This window comes from Polypterus senegalus, chromosome 18 (genome assembly GCF_016835505.1).
Source record: "Polypterus senegalus isolate Bchr_013 chromosome 18, ASM1683550v1, whole genome shotgun sequence".
Lineage (NCBI taxonomy): Eukaryota > Metazoa > Chordata > Cladistia > Polypteriformes > Polypteridae > Polypterus > Polypterus senegalus.
The window spans coordinates 11,774,351-11,797,770 of NC_053171.1; the positions used below are offsets into that span (position 1 = coordinate 11,774,351).

The 23,420-nt window shown below is 43.2% G+C and overlaps 1 protein-coding gene across 2 annotated transcripts in view; it reads left to right on the forward strand.

The window, feature by feature from the left end:
- The window catches only part of LOC120518718 (glutamate receptor ionotropic, NMDA 2D-like), a 177,283-nt gene that overhangs the window by 132,252 nt on the left and 21,611 nt on the right, over positions 1–23,420 (forward strand). For both annotated transcript variants that reach the window (XM_039741646.1, XM_039741647.1), the window contains exons 8-13: positions 10,281–10,449; positions 10,663–10,816; positions 11,033–11,158; positions 11,287–11,516; positions 13,233–13,393; positions 13,506–13,693. In XM_039741646.1, the coding sequence (XP_039597580.1) occupies positions 10,281–10,449; positions 10,663–10,816; positions 11,033–11,158; positions 11,287–11,516; positions 13,233–13,393; positions 13,506–13,693 (1,028 nt within the window). The remainder of the gene's footprint in view (positions 1–10,280; positions 10,450–10,662; positions 10,817–11,032; positions 11,159–11,286; positions 11,517–13,232; positions 13,394–13,505; positions 13,694–23,420) is intronic.

Genomic DNA, 23,420 nt, shown 5'->3' on the forward strand with positions numbered 1-23,420 from the left:
CCCAAAGAGACACAGGTGACTCTAAATTTGTAAATGGGTTTAGGTGGGTACAGCAGTGTACCTGCCAATGGACTGGCAACTGACCCAGAGTGTTACAGTCTATCTTGAGATCAATGCTGCTTGAACAAGTTTCTCCTCCCAGTGCCCATCAATGAATGGGCAGAAAATGGGCTGAATTTGCCAGAGATTAGATAATACGGGTGACGTATCCTCACCCGAATAAGAAAAGTTGTGCTTTGGTTAGCACTGCTCCCTCATAGAGCCAGTGTCCCAAGTTGAAAGCCCTCAGTCAGTTGTTGTCTGTGTGAAGTTGGCACATTCTCCCCATGTCTCTGTGGATTTTCCTCCGGTTGCGCTGCTTATCACCCATTTTTCTGCTGAGAAAGGATCACCCTGTGTTCCTAAATTGGATTAAATCAGTTTAAAATGCTACTTAATGTTATGTTCCCACATTTAAAGGTTTACATAAAACACAGTAGATTAGGTTTATTTTAAAACATCAGTATACAGTAAACTTTACTTTCATTTGAGCAAACAATGTAGATTTGCTCGTAATAGAAGAAGCTTCACCAGAGACATCCATCCATCCATCCATTATCCAACCCGCTATATCCTAACTACAGGGTCATGGGGGTCTGCTGGAGCCAATCCCAGCCAACACAGGGTGCAAGGCAGGAAACAAACCCCGGGCAGGGCGCCAGCCCACTGCAGGACACACAATACAATACAATTTATTATTGTATAGCCCACGATCACACAGGAAGTGCCGCAATGGGCTTTAACAGGCCCTGCCTCTTGACAGCCCCCCATCCTTGACTCTCTAAGAAGATGAGAAAAAACTCCCAAAAAAAACCTTGTAGGGAAAAAAATGGAAGAAATCATGGAAAAGGCAGTTCAAAGAGAGACCCCTTTCCAGGTAGGGTGGGCGTGCAGTGGGTGTCAAAAAGAAAAAGGGGGTCAATGCAATACAATACACTGTAACAGTAATGAGTCGGAGACATCATAAAGAGTTGGGGCAGCCACCCGTATAATTTTATCGGCTGTAAAACTTGGTTTTTAGTAGCACGATGTGCTTAGCTCAGAGTCCAGAACAGAACTGCCTGTACTGAGGCAAGATGGCAGTTTTAAAGGCCTGGAAGGGAAATGACGTCATCTGTGCGGAAACTGGGAGTGGCGTCCTCGTGCCCGGAAGTGACCTCATCCTTTGGGCCGGCAACAGGCAGGATTTCCCGGGAAAGGCCTGCAAGGGACTGAGAGAGATAGTCAGTACACTCCGCCACCCCCTGGCCTGGCGTAGAATTACTAGCGTTTAGGCCCTTCGGCTGTTTCCCATGCGCACGTGTGTGACAACACAGAACAGAACAAATCCTCAAACCAGTATAAAAATAAACATTTTACAAGTACGGAGTAGAATTTAACAGTAGATGATATCACATAATATGATTTGGATTTGTTTAGAGTCCTGGAGAGCTCAGCCATCAAGCTGCCTCCCCCATACGACCAGTGCTGGACCAGCCAATCCGATGACAGAACACCTCTACTCCACAATTCCTGTGATCCTCCATCAGGGATGACTTTACCTTAGGCAGGCAAAACAACTTGGCAGGTGGGCCGTGGCACCAAGTGCCACATTTGACTACTGAGAAGAGAAACAGAATAGGTGAGGGTAGTAACAAATTCTAACTGTCATGTTACTTATGTTTTAGTGCTAATGACTGACAACAGAGAGGCAGTCTGTACAGTTAATCAGCAGCTCTAGTCAGGGTGTGCTAAACTGAAGTAGTGAGTCTTCAGTCTGAGACCGAAGGGGCATCTCTTATAGTAGTAGGCAGACCACTCCACAGCTTAGGGGTCCTGTAACTGAAAGCTCAACCTCCCACTGTTATTTTATTAATCCTTGGAATCCTAAAGATCTTAATGTGCGCTCTGGTTTGTAAGTCATGATAAGTTCAGACAAGTAAGCCGGACCTCGGCCATTTAATGCTTTATATGTTTTGAAATCTGCCCTAAACTTAACCGGGAGCCAGTGTAAGGATTTAAGAACTGGAGTTGTGTGTTCGTATTTTCTTATTCTTCTGATAATTCTTACAGCAGCATTTTGGATTAACTGGAAGCTTTTGATCCTGTTCAGTGGATGCAGTGGATTCTCCATGATTGACAGGAGTCTGCTCAGCGCCCGTCGCTCTGCCACGGATGTCAGACTGTCCAGCTCCGTGCCTACAGTAGAGCCTGCCTTCCTCACCAGTTTGTCCAGGCGTGAGGCGTCCTTCTTCTTTATGCTGCCTCCCCAGCACACCACCACGTAGAAGAGGGCACTCGCCACAACCGTCTGGTAGAACATCTGCAGCATCTTATTGCAGATGTTGAAGGACGCCAGCCTTCTAATGAAGTATCCTGTCTTGCACAGAGCATCAGTATTGCCAGTCCAGTCCAGGTGAAAACAAGCCTGGAATGATATGACACAAACCTAACTTACGATAAGGAGTACCTGTGTGCCAAAGTTCAGATCAGTGGTTTGCATTAAGAACAAATGAAAAGAAATCGTGCTTTACTGACACAGAGATAATAAATTGTTGCTTGATTAAACCAAAATAAGTCTGTAGAAATGTAAAGGTGCGTAGAAATAAGCAGTGACCGACTAGTTCACCCTCTAGGTCAGATAATATTGGGAACGTTTGTGACGCTGAACTGAATTAGATTTAAAAGACATTATATAAAATATTTGTAAGGCCAGATTTAAATAATTGAACTTTACTCAGATCTGCTAAGTTGAATTATATTGAGTAACTTTGCATATTTGAGCTCATGTGGATATGAGCTTCATAAAATGCTTTTTAATTATACATCTGTAACACAGGTTTTTAAACATTAATGCAAACATGAAGTAACAAAGCTTGATAAGATCAGGAATGAGAACATCAGAGGTACAGTTAAAGTGAAAGGAAGTTTAAAGTGGTATAAGCAGGTAATGAGAAGAGAGGTAATCGATATGGGGAGGAGAGCCATAGATTCAGAGGTGTCAGGATGGAGGGGAAGAGAAAGTAGATGGACTACGTGAAGAGGGACCTAACGGGTATCAGGCGAGACAGACAAGAGTGGAGGAGGCTGGGCCAGCATAGCGACCTAACATGAAAGTGGGAAACGTTTAAGAAGACGAAAAACAAGTAGAATATGTTTTTATTTAATTTAGTTCAATCCAAGTTATTGTCGACGGCACGGTGGCGCAGTGGTAGCGCTTCTGCCTCACAGTTAGGAGACCTGGGTTCGCTTCCCGGGTCCTCCCCGAGTGGAGTTTGCATGTTCTCCCCATGTCTGCGTGAGTCTCCTCTCACAGTCCAAAGACATGCAGGTTAGGTGCATTGGTGATCCTGTGTGTGTGTGCCCTGCAGTGGACTGGCGCCCCACCCGGGGTTTGTTTCCTGCCTTGTGCCCTATGTTGGCTGGGATTGGCTCCAGCAGACCCCCGTGATCCTGTAGTTAGAATGTAGCAGGTTAGATAATGGATGGATGGAAGTTATTGTCACAAGAGAGTTAAGCATTTGTTGCTCGTCAAACTGGTGAAAAAATAAGTAGTGACAATACAGGTTACAAAGAACACAGCAAACAGATGTCTCTCTATTATATAACAAGAATCCTGGGACCTGACGATACTTTTTTCAAGTCCCATGAGATGAAACTTTGGCCATGATTTGTTTTCAAGTCATGCCCTGCGCTCAACCACATTCAAACACGCTCACGGTCCTCTCACCTCTCATTCGTGTGAATGCTTTTGGCAGAAACAGTTCCTGCACTCTTAGCTCTTATAAATTTTTTAATGTTTTCCTCACTTTAAGTTCCCAACTAAAGAAGACGTATTATGTCCAAATCTTTTTGAAGAATTTCATCCCAAAGGGTTATCAACAGTAAAAATGAGTACACGGGCAATCCTTGCACAGAGAAAGAAGAAAGTCAAATGAATTAACACCAAAAATGTCGATCGGTAACACGGCAAATTGGTTAAATGTGTGTCAATAGACTACGCTGAAACAGTTGGTGGTAATCGTGTGGAGGATGAAAACATCAGCTTACAATATCCTGAAGAATATCTACAACCGTTAACAGCGTCCGGTCTTCTACTGGCCGAATTACTGTTGAAAGAAGGACGTATCCAAGAAAGGTAATATACAGTTGTGCTTGAAAGTTTGTGAACCCTTTAGAATTTTCGATATTTCTGCATAAATATGACCTCAAACATCATCAGATTTTCACTCAAGTCCTAAAAGTAGATAAAGAGAAACCAAATGAGATTAAAATATTATACTTGGTCATTTATTTAGTAAGGAAAATGACTGAATATTACATATTTGTGAGTGGCAGAAGTATGTGAACCTTTGCTTTCAGTATCTGGTGTGACCCCCAATAACTGCAACTAAACGTTTCCGTAACTTTTGATCATTCCTGCACACCGGCTTGGAGGAATTTTAGCCCATTCCTCCGTACAGAACAGCTTCAACTCTGGGATGTTGGTGGGTTTCCTCACATGAACTGCTCACTTCAGGTCCTTCCACAACATTTCAATTGGATTAAGGTCAGGACTTTGACTTGGCCATTCCAAAACATTAACTTTATTCTTCTTTAACCATTCTTTGGTAGAACGACTTGTGTGCTTAGGGTCGTTGTCTTGCTGCATGACCCACCTTCTCTTGAGATTCAGTTCATGGACAGATGTCCTGACATTTTCCTTTAGAATTCTCTGATATAATTCAGAATTCATTGTTCCATCAATGAAGGCAAGCCGTCCTGGCCCAGATGCAGCAAAACAGGCCCAAACCATGATACTACCACCACCATGTTTCACAGATGAGATGAAGGTTCTTATGCTGGAATGCAGTGTTTTCCTTTCTCCAAACATAACGCTTTTCATTTAAACCAAAAGTTCTATTTTGGTCTCATCCGTCCACAAAACATTCTTCCAATAGCCTTCTGGTTTGTCCACGTGATCTTTAGCAAACTGCAGACGAGCAGCAATGTTTTTTTTGGAGAGCAGTGGCTTTCTCCTTGCAACCCTGCCATGCACACCATTGTTGTTCAGTGTTCTCCTGATGGTGGACTCATGAACATGAACATTAGCCAATGTGAGAGAGGCCTTCAGTTGCTTAGAAGTTACCCTGGGGTCCTTTGTGACCTCGCCGACTATTACACGCCTTGCTCTTGGAGTGATCTTTGTTGGTCGACCACTCCTGGGGAGGGTAACAATGGTCTTGAATTTCCTCCATTTGTACACAATCTGTCTGACTGTGGATTGGTGGAGTCCAAACTCTTTAGAGATGGTTTTGTAACCTTTTCCAGCCTGATGAGCATCAACAACTCTTTTTGTGAGGTCCTCAGAAATCTCCTTTGTTCGTGCCATGATACACTTCCACAAACATGTGTTGTGAAGAGCAGACTTTGATAGATCCTGTTCTTTAAATAACACAGGGTGCCCACTCACACCTGATTGGCATCCCATTGATTGAAAACACCGACTCGAATTTCACCTTCAAACTAACTGATCATCCGTGAGGTTCACATACTTTTGCCACTCACAGATATGTAATATTCAATCATTTTCCTCAATAAATAAATGACCAAGTATAATATTTTTGTCTCATTTGTTTAACTGGTTTCTCTTTATCTACTTTTAGGACTTGAGTGAAAATCTGATGATGTTTTAGGTCATATTTATGCAGAAATATAGAAAATTCTAAAGGGTTCTCAAACTTTCAAGTACAACTGTAGTACATCTTCAAAGGATAACATTAGACAACAAAGGAGATCTCGATTTGTCATTCATATTAAAACATTTACACTTTCCCATTACAATAGCTTTTGCAAAGACAATTAACAAATCACAGAGCCAAACATTCAAAAAAGTCGTTTAATTTAATAGAAAGAAAGAAATGAAATTCAATCATCGTCACAATGAAAGTCCAAACACAGAATCAAAATTCAATGGGATATTGCCAAAAATGTAATTGAAAAAATTGCTTTTACTGACGTTTTACAGCAATAGTGTTCATTTTAAAAGTATTTGCGTGTTAATTTCAAAGCCAAACAGAACAAAATCGTATTACGCAATGAATAACTCTAACGCAAAATGAAACATAATTTACTTTCAAATTATTATGTTTTACTATTTTTTAATATGGTTAATTACCCGCTGTAATGTACAATAGTTAATTCTATTATGCATATGTAACAGTTCTCATGAAAATAACAATCTGTTTAAATTGAACATCCGCATCCCCATACGCGAGCGGCAGAACCACAAAGAAACTAGCGTGTAGCACTGGCCTGGTGTTTGGTGAGCGAAGCCCCTTAGTATAAATAAAAATAAATATATAATTGTTACTAAATTATTAAATACATAAACTATATAAATATCAGATATAAATATATATAGTATGTATTAGACAGTAAAGCCAAAACACTAGTTCAAACTATTTGATAGCATGTCTATTAATTGATAGATAGATAGATAGATAGATAAGAAAGGCACTATATTATAGATAAATAGATAGATAAATGTGAAAGGCACTATATAATAGATAGATAGATAGATAGATAGATAGATAGATAGATAGATAGATAGATAGATAGAAAGGCACTATATAATAGATAGATAGATAGATAGATAGATAGATAGATAGATAGATAGATAGATAGATAGATAGATAGATACTTTATTAATCCCAAAGGGGAAATTCACATAATCCAGCAGCAGTTTACTGATACAAAGAAACAATATTAAATTAAATAGTAATAAAAATGAAAAAAATTAAAGTAAAATTAATGTTAGCATTTACTCCCCCGGGTGGAATTGAAGAGTCGCATATTGTGGGGTCTCCTCAGTCTGTCAGTGGAGCAGGACGGTGACAAACGTCTGTCACTGAAGCTACTCCTCTGCCTGGAGATGACACTGTTCAGTGGATTCTTCATGATTGACAGGAGTTTGCTTAATGCCCGTCGCTCTGCCACAGATGTTAAACTGTCCAACTTTGCTCCTACAATAGAGCCTGCCTTCTTAACAAGTTTGTCCAGGCGTGAGGCGTCCTTCATCTTTATGCTGCCAATTGATAGTGCAGGCTCTCAGTCACGGGTCAAAGCAGATTAATGGCCAGAGAGTAGAAACTGTTTGTCTACTGCTACAGCATTGAAAGTTACTGTATTACTTGCTGGATGGCAGAGAGCAAAGTGCTTGCTGCTAGGGAAGGTGTGTGTGTGGGGTTTGTTACCAACAAAGGCATCACTTGTCGTGTGTGAATGGGAGTTTGATTCCAGTACTGAAGTGGTCTTTTTAAACACCCACTTCACTGGTTTACAGCCCAGCAGAGTGCACTGGCCACGTCATGTGGATGCAGACTGTGATGCAGCTAGTCAGTACGCATTCCACTTTGCTTCTGTAGAAAGTTAGTGAGGAGCCCAGGAGGGACAGGCCCGATTTCCTTCAGCCTTCCTAACTCTTTCAGGGCTGATGTTGACTTTTGTCGAAATTCAGGGGTAGAGGACGGTAATGGGCTGTAAACTATGACAAAACTCGCCCTTATCTTTTAGTTCGACTCTGTTTGGTTGAAGTTAAGTTACGTAGCTTTGTTGATTTGACTCGATTCCCTGCGCGTGCGTGAGTAGTAAAGAGCAAACAGCCTCTAAAATGGCATCGACATCTGGCAAGACATTAACAAATGTGCAAAGCAAAACACTCCATGGACGTTTTACGTATTATCGCTCAATCGGACTCTGACTTTTCGAACTCTGAGTTTGATGCAAGTGATCTGGAGATGGATATCGAAAACAAAAGTGAGGTACCAGCACCAGCCTATCGGTCCCCAGCTGATGGTGGTGCTGAACACGTTCGTGTAGCTGATACGCCTGCAGCAGCTTTCGCCTAGGAGGACCACCACTTATGATGACAAAAGGTACAAACCACACTGCAGCCGCCACCGTCGCCCACCTGCTGTACGAAGACAAAGAGGTAGCCGGCCCGCCGTGCATTCCTGCTGTGAAGTCATAACTGCTGGTTTGCAGAGTACCAGTTTAAATACAACACAGCAACAGCGCTGGGCAAGTGGCAACGACAGAGTAATAACAAGAGATCAAACTTTTAACTCAAAATTGCAATAAATAACTCCAGAGAAAACATGGCTCCACCAAGGGTCACTTGGCATCATGACAAAAACAGTGCAGGTCCTAAGTTTTGATTTAACTTGCGATTAACGAAAAACGTTAATGTAGTTGGCAGGAATCGAATTTGAATTCCCTGCTAACCACCATACTACCACTACAATTGGAGTGGCACACTTTCCCTCCTGATAGATCACTTTTCAGTTGGTAATGCCACTCCAACTACCTTCTAGGTGAAAACAAGCCTGGAATGATATGACACAATGCATTGGGTGCTTTTCAGAAAACTGAGTTTTTGGAAAAAATATTCAGCCCTCAAAGAGTTAATAAGCGAACGATTACAAAGATAAGAGTGCACCGTTAACTGAGACGGTTATGTCTTAAAGCATACTGACTGTGAACGTTACCCGGGCACAGACAGGCGGACATGTTGTTAATCACCACCACACGTATTTATTTACAAACTAATATTTACAATAATCAAGTGCACACAAAGTCCTGGCCACGCAATGCCGCCTTCTTCTTCGGGCCACCTCCACTCTCTCCTCTCCTGCCTTGTCCTGCCTCCACCCGACTCCAGCCTCGAATGAAGGGAGGCGGCCCCTTTTATTCCACCCCGGATGGGCTCCTCCTTGGACACGCCCCTGTGTGGCGGAAGTGCCGGCTGTTCTCCCGGAAGCTCTCTGGGTGTCCCTGCTTCTCTTCCCCCCCCCACCCCCAGCACTTCCTGTGTGGCGGAAGTGCTGAGGTCCAGGGTTCCCAAGGCATTGGGGCGCCCCCTGGCGGTGGCCAAGGGCCCCTACAGGATTGAGCTTCCAAGCCCTCTACCCGTGGCCCCCAAAGCAACCAGGGTGGCGGCCCCCACGTGATCCAGGGCGGGCGTAGACCCCTTTCCGGTCCTTCAGGGCGTCCCGGCCGGGTCATCGCCCCGGCATCCCTGACATGACGTTTCCTAAGTTAAGTTTCCTACTTTTAATCAACTACGTTACCGGACTGCTGAGGTGGGCTGGTGCCCTGCCCGGGGTTTGTTTCCTGCCTTGCGCCCTCTGTTGGCAGGGATTGGCTCCAGCACTCCCCTGTGACCCTGCAGGATATAGCGGGTTGGATGATGGATGGATTACCTGACTGTCTTTATATTTCTACTTTTCTACATTACATCTTGCCTGAAGAAGGGGCCTATTGCATATTGTAATCTTTCTAGTTAGCCAATCAAAGGGGTCATTTTGCTTGACTTCTCACAACATCCATAATGGCTAACACAGTACGACCCCCTTATTCTACTCTGAAAAGGTGAGAATGTTCGATATTACTACAAATGTTTGAGCTTTATAGTATTAATGTAGTCCGGCAGGATCAATATACGCAATATGGCTGAGCACCATCAAGGACTGGATTAGGACTTTAACTCCAGTTGAAGCTGCTACTGTTAAAGTTGGGGTCTGGCTGCTGACACCCTGACAAGAAAGAAAAGAAACAGAACAGAAAATGGAGAGATGAATGTAATCAGTGTGAGCTTACAGTCTTATAGTGCTGATGAGGCCGGGATACACATGTGAATTATTTTAGCACCATCCACTAGGAATGATTTCTTTTAAGATTAACAGTATCAGGTAGGACTAGAGCAGGGAATACGGCCAGTTTAATAACACCAGTGAGACTAGACAGTGTTAGAATGAACAATATGCGTCAGTTTTTATAACATCATTAAGGACAGACTATGCTGGGATAAGCAATATGAGCAAGTTTTATAACACTGATGAGACCAGGCAGTGTTGGAGTAAGCAATAAGAGCGAGTTTTATTTCATCGGTTGAGACAGAAAGCATCTGCTGGAAAGTGATATGCGTGAGTTTTATAAAAAAAAAAAAAAAGGTATTATGCCCCTGAATTTGATGTCATTGCCAACATCTCACATGGACTGAGGCATGGATGTGTTTTCTAGTAGTGTCATGATGTGCAAGTGAGAGAAGCCCAATGATGCTGAGATAATAGATTACACAGGAAGTGGCCGATGATGTGCCACAGTGAGTGTTATAAAGATCAAGGTGGGTTTAGGTAGAGCAGCAGTGTGGAAAAAAAAAGTATTCCTACTGAACAAAGTGTGTGCTAAGTGGACAATTTTATGTTCCTTGCATTTAACAGCCTACCCCATGAGGCCGTAGTGCCACTGAAGTGCTGCTGCAAGGGTTTCTGCATTGACATCCTCAAGCGACTGGCCAAGACAGTGGGTTTCACCTATGACCTCTACCTGGTCACCAATGGGAAGCATGGCAAGAAGATTGACGGTGTATGGAACGGGATGATAGGCGAGGTAACGTCTGCAACTTGGGACTAAAACGGTACAGCGTAGATATGGGAGGCAAAAGCATGCAATCTAATAGGTGTGGGACAAGCGATGTTTAGCTGCTGGTGGTGTGACACGTGGTCAGCCAAATCAGATTCGCCTCAGGTCACAAGTTATCATAGATTCTCTTTATTTTTTTGATCTCCGTCTCCTGTTTGTTTCTCTGTTACTCGGTTGCAGGTGGTCTATCGCAGAGCTGACATGGCGATTGGCTCTCTAACTATCAATGAGGAAAGATCTGAGGTTGTGGATTTCTCCGTTCCCTTCGTGGAGACTGGCATCAGTGTCATGGTCTCTCGGAGCAATGGCACTGTGTCTCCGTCTGCATTCCTTGGTGGGTATTCAGGTGCAAACGTTTTGAAATATGATGGACGCTGTGGCCCTCACCTCACTTATGAAACCTTTGCCACATTTCTTCTCAAAGCTTTGAGCTCACTAGTGTCCACTCTGCTACTGGAAGACGGTTGGCATTTTCTGTTGATTTACAAAGCAGCTGTTCAGCTGTTTCCGATTAAATCGTGACTTTGATGCCCGTTGTATACCCTTTTAGAGCCCTACAGTCCAGCGGTTTGGGTGATGATGTTCGTAATGTGCCTCACAGTGGTTGCTGTAACCGTGTTCATCTTTGAATTCTTCAGCCCCGTAGGCTACAACCGCAGCCTGGCCTCAGGAAAAAGTGAGTGGGGGCAAATGTTTGGTGAAGCTCACTTCCATTGTATGCAGTTTATCAAAGCTTTCATTTTCAGTAAAATGATAAAAAGAAGGCACTTTTAAGTCACCTTAATATTAGTCTTCTTTCTTCAGAACCAGGTGGGTCCAAATTCACCATTGGCAAGTCTATCTGGTTGCTATGGGCACTGGTTTTCAATAATTCAGTCCCTGTGGAGAATCCCCGTGGCACAACGAGCAAGATCATGGTATTGATCTGGGCCTTTTTTGCTGTCATCTTCCTGGCAAGTTATACAGCCAATCTGGCAGCCTTCATGATCCAGGAGGAGTATATTGACACGGTGTCCGGACTCAGTGACCGGAAGGTACGTTGCATATTTTGTTAGTGGATTGACCAGATGGCTCCCTTAGTGTCCATACAGTGGTGTGAAAAACTATTTGCCCCCTTCCTGATTTCTTATTCTTTTGCATGTTTGTCACACAAAATGTTTCTGATCATCAAACACATTTAACCATTAGTCAAATATAACACAAGTAAACACAAAATGCAGTTTATAAATGATGGTTTTTATTATTTAGGGAGAAAAAAATCCAAACCTACATGGCCCTGTGTGAAAAAGTAATTGCCCCCTGAACCTAATAACTGGTTGGGCCACCCTTAGCAGCAATAACTGCAATCAAGCGTTTGCGATAACTTGCAATGAGTCTTTCACAGCGCTCTGGAGGAATTTTGGCCCACTCATCTTTGCAGAATTGTTGTAATTCAGCTTTATTTGAGGGTTTTCTAGCATGAACCGCCTTTTTAAGGTCATGCCATAGCATCTCAATTGGATTCAGGTCAGGACTTTGACTAGGCCACTCCAAAGTCTTCATTTTGTTTTTCTTCAGCCATTCAGAGGTGGATTTGCTGGTGTGTTTTGGGTCATTGTCCTGTTGCAGCACCCAAGATCGCTTCAGCTTGAGTTGACGAACAGATGGCCGGACATTCTCCTTCAGGATTTTTTGGTAGACAGTAGAATTCATGGTTCCATCTATCACAGCAAGCCTTCCAGGTCCTGAAGCAGTAAAACAACCCCAGACCATCACACTACCACCACCATATTTTACTGTTGGTATGATGTTCTTTTCTGAAATGCTGTGTTCCTTTTACGCCAGATGTAACGGGACATTTGCCTTCCAAAAAGTTCAACTTTTGTCTCATCAGTCCACAAGGTATTTTCCCAAAAGTCTTGGCAATCATTGAGATGTTTCTTAACAAAATTGAGACGAGCCCTAATGTTCTTTTTGCTTAACAGTGGTTTGCGTCTTGGAAATCTGCCATGCAGGCCGTTTTTGCCCAGTCTCTTTCTTATGGTGGAGTCGTGAACACTGACCTTAATTGAGGCAAGTGAGGCCTGCAGTTCTTTAGACGTTGTCCTGGGGTCTTTGTGACCTCTCGGATGAGTCGTCTCTGCGCTCTTGGGGTAATTTTGGTCGGCCGGCCACTCCTGGGAAGGTTCACCACTGTTCCATGTTTTTGCCATTTGTGGATAATGGCTCTCACTGTGGTTCGCTGGAGTCCCAAAGCTTTAGAAATGGCTTTATAACCTTTACCAGACTGATAGATCTCAATTACTTCTGTTCTCATTTGTTCCTGAATTTCTTTGGATCTTGGCATGATGTCTAGCTTTTGAGGTGCTTTTGGTCTACTTCTCTGTGTCAGGCAGCTCCTATTGAAGTGATTTCTTGATTGAAACAGGTGTGGCAGTAATCAGGCCTGGGGTGGCTACGGAAATTGAACTCAGGTGTGATACACCACAGTTAGGTTATTTTTAACAAGGGGGCAATTACTTTTTCACACAGGGCCATGTAGGTTTGGATTTTTTCTCCCTAAATAATAAAAACCATCATTTAAAAACTGCATTTTGTGTTTACTTGTGTTATATTTGACTAATGGTTAAATGTGTTTGATGATCAGAAACATTTTGTGTGACAAACATGCAAAAGAATAAGAAATCAGGAAGGGGGCAAATAGTTTTTCACACCACTGTATATTTATCAACTGTTAAACTTCTTATGTCCCAACTTTTCCTCACTACCAGTTTCAAAGACCATATGACCAGTACCCACCTTTGAAGTTTGGTACTGTGCCCAATGGCAGCACGGAGAAGAATATTCGCAGCAACTACCCTGACATGCACCAGTACATGGACAAATACAACCAGAAGGGGGTTGAAGAGGCAATCAACAACTTGAAGACCGGGTGAGACAACCCCTTCCAGAAGAAGGCCCTTGACAATGAGGCTTTATTCCAGTACCAGCATGCTCCTTACTTTCTCTCTTATTCTTTCTCTCTTTTCCAAATCAACCCATAGAAAGTTGGATGCGTTCATCTATGATGCGGCTGTTTTAAATTATATGGCTCGAAAGGACGAAGGATGTAAAGTCATGACCATCGGCTCAGGAAAGGTATTCGCCACCACAGGATATGGCATCGCATTGCAAAAAGGTTCCAGGTGGAAAAGGGCCGTGGACCTCGCCTTGTTGCAGTTTGTCGGCGACGGTGAGCACTTCTTGTTTAATACCAAGGAAAAAATGATTTTAGCGAGGTTTGTGGGTAAGGCATCTTCTGAACAGGCTGTAACCGAAAGGGCAAGGAAAGGAAAAATAGGGTTAATCATTTAACTGACCCGAATTTAATCAAAACTCTCAATTAAAACGAGCATAATTCCTGTTTACACGAGTAAAAAAAATGTGGGTTTGTGCCTGCTGTTAACAGTTACCCCAACACTCCAAATACAGGGTGGTCCCGATCTAATTATGCAGATTGAGATCGTCTGGATGACTTTGATTTATGCAACGACGATTCCAGTTTGGTGCGAAGACGATTCTTCATGTCGTCAGTCCGCAAACTTCTCGATGGTCCGGGATTTTTCGGGTGATTTTTCTATGTAATAATCTTAATAAGTTATAGCGTAATGAAAATTGCAGAATTAGATCTGGACCACCCTATACAGCACTTTGGTCAGCCTTGATGTTGTTTTTAAAGTGCTTTATAAATCAATCAATCTCGAAATTGACCTGGTGCGAATGAGTGTGGGTGTGTGTGTGACCGAGACCTGTAGTGAACTGGTGGCCCGTCCACTGATAGTTCCACATTTACCGTAAATCTATTGCTGCCAAGATACTCTCTGTATGACTCTGCAGTGGAGTGGAAAAAAGAAAATTCAGAAAATGGAGGGATACGCAACTGACCTGGTTATACATGAGTGCATAGCGGTTACCTTCCACACTCTGTTAAGATAAGCACCTTCACCCAGGGGCAAGAGGGGGGCACAGTTGTTAAACGCCTTCACATTTCCTTCATATTTCTGAATGGTCTGACCAGGAAGATGCCTGAACAAATCTCATCACAAGCTCTGTCCCTTCTAGAAAAGGTGCCATATAAACAACGCCCATGCCAGATCTGGACCTGAGCATCCTAAAGAGACACACTGTCTGATTCCCAGTGTCCTCTGATTGCTTTCTGCTTCATTTATTGTATGCAGCGATTGCCCACTGATTTTCCTAAAAGAGTTCATTTTTGCTTGAAGAATCCGAGTAAATGGGGCAACTCCTCGTACGCCAACCCTCAAACCTGTACCCATCTGTTTATTGGTTGACACCCCCTATTTATATAAACCTCATTCTGTGCTTGCTGTCTACTGGTGGTACAGAGTGGTCCAGGTTTGATTCCAGCCTTGCATCCATAAAGGTTGGTGTCGTCCAATGCGGTAACCAGGGCTGGATTAAGACCTCCAAAGGTCTGGATTAAGAGGGCTCCTTAACCGAGTGCTGATCATATTTTAAACAACGCTGCATATGGACATCCAACTGTTTAATACAGTGATGTAATTCCCACTATTAATGGTGGGCAGACACTCAGTTGTTTCAACAACCCTGGTGGAGGGGCTGGAGTTTTGCGACTTTGGTGATTTCAGCCCAAAACACTGCACGAGAATTTTATAGACAGTCAATCGGGTCTCGTCCCCTCTGACACCCACTGCCCTTTATTACCAGGATAGACAATGGATCCTAATAATCTTGAAATGGATAAGAGAGTTGCAGAATGGATGCTTCTGGTATTACAATAATTGAAAATAACCTGATTCCCATTTCCTGCGGTGGGCTGGCGCCATGCCCGGGGTTTATATTCTGCCTTGTGCCCTGTGTTGGCTGGGATTGGCTCCAGCGGACCCCCGTGACCCTCTGATAGGATATAGCGGGTTGGATAATGGATGGATGGATGGATGATTCCCATTTCCTGCGGTGGGCTGGCGCCCTGCCCGGGGTTTATATTCTGCCTTGTGCCCTGTGTTGACTGGGATTGGCTCCAGCGGACCCCCGTGACCTTGTGTTAGGATATAGCGGGTTGGAAAATGACTGACTGACTGACTGACTGATTCCCATTTCAGTAAAACTTTAAATATTTCATTGTACTAATAAATCTAATACTTTTCTTCTTATAAGTAAAACTCTACTTACAAAAAAAAAATATTTTCAACAAATTTTGAATTCTATCCAAATCCATATTTAATTGACTCTAGAATAGCTGCTAATCCATCTAACATTCTGTCATTTACAAATTTTAATCAAAATGTATTGCAACACATTACCATTTTCCTTTAAATCATATCTAGAGCTGTGCTGTCTTGTACCTTAAACGTTTCTGAGCTGGCAGCAAGGAGTAGTGAATAAGAAGCTGGACTCTGGACCACAAATCTGACTATTCAGTTCCCATGTATGCCCCTAATAAAGTCGCTTATCCTTCATGCGTTCCAACTATAAAAATACATGTCAAGAGGGGCATCACGGATGTTTACTTACGAAGTGCCTTTACATGGTGTTTTCTACAGAAATTAAATACAGCTTTTCCGTTTGTTTATTTCATAACTTAAGTATGGCTAGTTGTTTAAGGTTATTTGAAATAAAGACCTCCATAATCGGTTTGATGATTATTGAGGTGAAGCGGCATGATCCAGAAGGGACAACACATCTTTCATCGAGAAATTCCACAGTAAACAACCATACAAATATAACTGAATCTGTTTATATGGTGTGATATTGTATTTACAGTCATATGAAAAAGTTTGGGAACTCCTCTTAATTCGTTGGTTTTTGTTTCTCATTGGCTGAGCTTTCAGAGTAGCAACTTAATATCTGACCAGCCTTATGGAAACAGGAGTATTTCAGCAGTGACATTAAGTTTATTGAATTAACAGAAAATATGCAATATGCATCAGAACAAAATTAGACAGGGTCATAAATGTGGGCACCCAACAGAGATATGACATCAATACTTAGCTGAGCCTCCTTTTGCTCCTTTGAGCCTCTCGACGCTGTCCTCCTGTAGCCTTTGATGAGTGTCTGGATTCTGGATGGAGGTATTTCTGACCATTCTTCATACAAAATCTCTCCAGTTCAGTTACATTTGATGGACAGCCTGCTTCAAATCATCCCATAGATTTTCAATGATATTCAAGTCAGGGGACTGTGACGGCCATTCCAGAACATTGTACTTCTCCCTCTGCATGAATGCCTTTGTAGATTTTGAACTGTGTTTTGGGTCATTGTCTTGTTGGAATATCCAACCCCTGCTTAAGTAACTTCAACTTTGTGACTGATCCTTGAACATTATCCTGAAGAATTTGTTGATATTGAGTTGAATTCATCCGACCCTCAACTTTAACAAGTTCCCCAGTACCTGAACTGGCCACACAGCCGCACAGCATGATGGACCCTCCACCAAATTTGACAGGAGGTAGCAGGTGTTTTTCTTGGAATGCGGTGTTCTTCTTCCGCCATGCAAATCGTTTTTTGTTATGACTAAATAACTCAATTTTTGTCTCATCAGTCCAAAGCACTTTATTCCAAAATGAATCTGGCTTGTGTAAATGAGCATTTGATACAACAAGCGACTCTGTTTGTGGCGTGAGTGCAGAAAAGGCTTATTTCTCATCCCCCTGCCATACTGATGTTCTTTGTGCAAATTGTGCTGAATTGTAGAACGATGTACAGATACACCATCTGCAGCGAGATGTTCTTGCAGGTCTTTGGAGCTGATCTGTGGGTTGTCTGTATCCATTCTCACAATCCTGTCCATATGCCGCTCCTGTATTTTTCTTGGCCTGCCAGACCTGCTGGGTTTAACAGCAACTGTGCCTGTGGCCTTCCATTTCCTGATTCCATTCCTTACTGTTGAAACTGACAGTTTAAACCTCTGAGATAGCTTTTTGTAGTCTTCCCCAAAACCATGAGACTGAACAATCTTTGTTTTCAGATCTTTTGAGAGTTGCTTTGAGGATCCCATGCTGTCTGTCACTCTTCAGAGGAGAGTCAAAGGGAAGGAAGCACAACTTTCAACTGACCACCTTAAATACCTTTTACCACTCATGACTGGACACTCCTGTCTATGAAGTTCAAGGCTTAATGAGCTCATCATACCAAGTAATCAGCTTTGAGCAGTGACAGGCATTCAAATCAGCACAATGATAAGGGGACCCATATTTGTGCACAGCCAATTTTTCACATTTGATTTAATTTCATAACTAAATACTGCGTCACTAAAAATCTTTGTTCAGAAAACACCGCAGTACTCCTAGGAAATGAAAGACACACCACTGTTATCTTTCTGGTTGAAAGGAGAATCAATTATTAGGCAGGCTGACAGGGGTGCCCAAACTTTTTCATAGGACTGTAATGTCCAGTACTATTTAACCCATACAACTACCAACAGTAATCTGTGGTAAACTTGCAAGTACGAATTTCATTGTACTGTGTACACGTGAGAAGACACTCTGGGGCCATCTTTCACATGAGATATTAAGTTGAGGTCAGTCCCACACCTCAAAGACGTGCGGGTTACGTTTACCAAAGGCTCTAAAATTGGACACATATTAGTGTAGCCGTATGCCTAAACTTGTTCAGTGATGGACTGGTGTCCTGTCCAGGGATGGTGCACACCTTGAGTTCAATGCTCCTTGGATTGAGTCCATCCTTCCATCGACTAGATAAGCAGCTTAGAAAACAGATGGGTGGAGTAGCAGACTCTCTCTGCTACTGTTCTAGATGAGGTTTCTTCTCTAGTTTCCTAAGTCTGGCCAACTTAAAGTACCCCTGAATGTCACCACGTTATCTTCAACCTAGAAATTGAGAGCAAACATCAAGAGGAAATGGTGCATCGTACTGAAGCAAGCAGACCTGGTGTATGCTTTTGATGGGATTAACCCAGTGGTTCTCAACCTGTGGGGCGCGAAGTAACAAAAAGGGGGGAGCGAAGATGTGAATAAAAGAAAACAAGAATCAAAAATATGAAAAAAACATCTGTTGAAACCAAAACAAATGCACTTAAACTACATTCTGATACTAGAGCAATAAAAATAGAGTTAGATAAATGTCGGTAAAAGTTAAGTAAGTATAATAAAATATGCATCTACATTTCAAAAAAATGTTAGGCGGGGGCGATTAAAACTGTTATGAAAACTCGGGGTGCAAACACTTAAAGGTTGAGGAACGCTGGATTAACCTGTATATGACCTTCATATAGGAGTTTAATATTTTTGGTATTTTTTGGTATTTGTACATTGTGATATAAACACAGACCAGTCATCATGAAAAGGTTTGGGACAGCCACCCATATAATATCCCTGGCTGCAAAAGGCTTTTGAAAATAACAGAGTTGTTCACAAGACGGAGTCCAAAACAGAACTGATTCCTTGGTGGTAAGATGGGTGCTTTAAAGGCCAGTATAGGAATTGACGTCATTGAAGGGGCTGGGACTAGAAGTGACGTCTTCTTGACCATCGTCAGTGGGCATCATCTAAGGGCCCGGAACCAAGAAGTGATGTCGTCTGGACCAGAAAGTGACATCATGGAAGGGGCCGGAACCGGAACTGAGGTCTTCAGAGGCGCCAAAACCTGGCAGGATTTCTCGGAAAAGTTATGCAGGGAACTGAGAAAGAGAGTCAGTGCACCCCACCACCCCCTGGTCTGATGTGGTATTACCATTACTTAAGCCCTTTAGCTGCCTTCTACTCATACGTGTGTGACAATATATATATATACTGCTCAAAAGAATTAAAGGAACACTTTTTAATCAGAGTATAGCATCAAGTCAATGAAACTTATGGGATATTAATCTGGTCAGTTGAGTAGCAGAGGGGGTTGTTAATCAGTTTCAGCTGCTGTGGTGTTAATGAAATTAACAACAGATGCACTAGAGGGGCAACAATGAGATGACCCCCAAAACAGGAATGGTTTAACAGGTGGAGGCCACTGACATTTTTCCCTCCTCATCTTTTCTGACTGTTTCTTCACTAGTTTTGCATTTGGCTACAGTCAGTGTCACTACTGGTAGCATGAGGCGATACCTGGACCCTACAGAGGTTGCACAGGTAGTCCAACTTCTCCAGGATGGCACATCAATACGTGTCATTGCCAGAAGGTTTGCTGTGTCTCCTGCACAGTCTCAAGGGCATGGAGGAGATTCTAGGAGACAAGCAGTTACTCTAGGAGAGCTGGAGAGGGCCATAGAAGGTCCATAACCCATCAGCAGGACCAGTATCTGCTCCTTTGGGCAAGGAGGAACAGGATGAGCACTGCCAGAGCCCTACAAAATGACCTCCAGCAGGCCACTGGTGTGAATGTCTCTGACCAAACAACCAGAAAGACTTCATGAGGGTGACCCAAGGGCCCCATGTCCTCTAATGGGCCCTGAGCTCACTGCCCAGCAGCATGCAGCTCGATTGGCATTCGCCATAGAATACCAGAATTGGCAGATGCACCACTGGTGCCCTGTGCTTTTACAGATGAGAGCAGGTTCACCCTGAGCACGTGACAGAAGTGAAAGGGTCTGGAGAAGCCATGGAGAACATTATGCTGCCTGTAACATCATTCAGCATGAGCAGTTTGGTGGTGGGTTAATGATTGTCTGGGGAGGCATATCCATGGAGGGTCACACAGACCACTACAGGCTTGACAAAGGCACCTTGGCTGCCATTAGGTATCAGGATGAAATCCTTGGACCCATTGTCAGACCCTATGCTGGTACAGTGGCTCCTGGTGCACGACAATTCCTGGCCTCATGTGGTGAGAGTATGCAGGCAGTTCCTGGAGGATGAAGGAATTGATACCATTGACTGGCCACCACACTTTCCTGACCTAAATCCAATAGAACACCTCTGGGACATTATGTTTTGGTCCATCCAATGCCACCAGGTTGCACCTCAGACTGTCCAGGAGCTCAGTGATGCCCTGGTCCAGATCTGGGAGGAGATCCCCACAACACCATCTGTCATCTCATTAGAAGCATGCACCAATGTTGTCAGGCATGTATACAAGAACACAGGGGCCATACAAAGTGCTGCGTACAATTTGGAGTTGCTGCAATTCAATTTTGGCAAAATGGACTAGCCTGCCACATCATTTTTTCACTCTGATTTTTGGGGCGTCTTTGAATTCAGGGCTCTGTAGGTTGATCATTTTCATTTCCATCAAACGATGTGGCATCCTTTCGTTCCTAACACATTACCCAGTCTATATCAGTATAGATATCCAGGAGGATTTCTTTTTCCCATTGAGATCTGATGTGTTTTCAAAGTGTTCCTTTAATTTTTTTGAGCAGTTTAGTTTCACTTCTTATATTAAAATTAAAATTTGTGCAATTAATTCAGAAAAACAGTTCTTGCATTGAGGGTGGCGCAGTGGTAGCGCTGCTGCCTCGTGGTAAGGAGACTTGGGTTCGCTTCCCGGGTCCTAACAGCGTGGAGTTTGCATGTTCTCCCCATGTAAGTGTGGGTTTCCTCCCACAGTCCAAAGACATGCAGGTCAGGTGCGTTGGCGATCCTAAATTGTCCCAAGTGTGTGCTTGGTGTGTGTGTGTGCCCTGCGGTGGGCTGGCGCCCTGCCCAGGGTTTGTTCCTGCCTTGCGCTGGCTGTGATTGGCTCCAGCAGACCCTGTGTTTGGATATAGCGGGTTGGACAATGACTGACTTACAGTACTGAGCAATGCCCTAAGTCTAAACACTTTTACCTGTCTCTAATTAGTTCAGACTTCCTCCTACATTTCAAATATGTGATGGCTAGGATGGCCTGCAATTATTAATTAACACAGTCGGAATAAGTGAAGAGTATCCTACTGTATGTGCGAGAGTGGCCTGTGATACTCAGCACCAGCTGACCTCAAATCTACAGTATAAGTGGCAGAGAAAATGGGCAAATGGACAGATGTGAACCAAAGACAGTAGGATTATGATGCTTATTCTGGCTTTTCTCTTTTTCGTTTGCCCCAATTTTAACACCACAACCTCACTTCTTTATAAATGGGATGTCAGTGTATGCTAGGTAGGGAATCCATTCCCGGACGGGTTTATCCATTCCCGAGAATTCAGGAATCCCGCATGTCATTCCCGGGGATAGCACAGTGCACGGGCATCGCACATGTGAACGGTTTTAGAGCGACCGACACTTATTTTTAATAAAACTACTGCAATGTGTTGACACCAATAAAAGACTAACCTTATCTACAAGCAGTTCATGCTGTCATACAAGTACATGTATCTAGTTCAGGGGTGCCCACACTTTCTCAGCTTGCGAGTTACTTTTAAAATGACCAGGTCGAAATGATCGACCTACATTAAAAATGCTATATATAAAAAAATTGCATAGTTTTACTGTCAAATAATGCAAAGCGTATGCGACACGTGTTTCGCCCTTTACGTTGCGCCACGGCGTGTGGTTCGTTTATTTGACAGCATGTAGATCGGCCTAATAACATTCATGGCATTCGTAGTCTGAATCACAATCTGGCTGTGGGACGACCACTGTGTTAGAAGGAAAGAGATCTCAGCCTGGCCGCCCTGTATGTCAATCAAAAGGCAAATGCCATAGGGAGGATATATGATAGACTAACATTAAAAAAATTTTAGATCAAATACCTGATCAGATACTGATACACTTGTTCTAAACAACGCCCGTGCTTGCCGTTGCTCTGAAACACCGCCATTTCAGGTTTCACTGATGCATCCAGCTTCTTGTCCTCATTCTGTGGTGGCAAGTTTCTTGGCACAGATAATGCAGATGCAACAGACTAACGCATTGCAATTTCAAGTTGCTGTTCAAAGCTGCTATCTGACAGACGTCAATGAAGTCTGCCCCGTCCCGGCATTTGTGAGCTGCAGAGTGCAGATTCCTCCCAGTCCACTGTGCTCAGTCTTAGTGGGAGCCGGGAGACTGACGACTGCTGCTGGTCTGTTGTTGACTGAATTAATGAGCAACACACCACACCGTGGGCCAAAAAAAAGTGCCACTTAATTATTTTCAACTATAACTCTGCTATTTCTTGATCGATTTTTACACTTTTACACGCTATATATGCGAGCTTGGCCGTTCACGGTTTCCCGGGAATTAGAGCAGTTTCATTCCCGGGAATGCGGAAATGAAAAATGTCCGGGAATCCCGGGCTCCCAATTACCGTATTCCCTAATGCTAAGGCTCTATATGAGTTAGTTTACTTAAAAAAATTCTTCTTTCATATAAGCAAAAAAAAATAAAAAATATGGGCGAGTATTCTTCTATAAAGGGCATAAGAACACTTTTATGTGGTATAATTCCTGCCCCGCGCATTACAGTCATGGTTAGCTTTACTTCAAGTGCTCAATAACAGAAATCAGTAGCCAGAAAAAGAAGAGGCCTGAAAGAATAAGAGCCAGCACTTTGAATCAATCAAATCACATCCGGATACGAGCTCATGCCAACACAGATTAATCCTCATTTAAACTGGGTTGGCAGTTTCACACTATGTGGGATTATAACCAGTGGTTAAAACAAGCCAGAACAATCTGGAATGTCTTCCAGCACTTTGTGATAGCAAGCAATAAAAATAATTGTAATATGCATTTCGGCACTTGCACATGTAAAGAATGCCAGGCCTGCAACTGTACAAGTCAGCGTCCACGTTGTTGACAGTGTGGAGTATTCCGACCCGGACACAAACAGGCAGACACAGAATGTCCCAAAACACACGTGTTTATGTACCGGGCCACACCACAGCATACAAAATAGCAATAATAAATCTCCTTTCGCTCTCCTCACGCCTCCAACTCCTCACTTACAAGCTCTGTCTTCTCCAAAGGGAGTAAGGCGGCCTCCTTTATACTGCTCCCCCTGGTGGTGGCCACAGACCTTAACAGGTTTGGGCTTCCAAGATAAGTGCCCGTGGACCCGATACAACCCAGGGTGGCTGTCTCTTCACG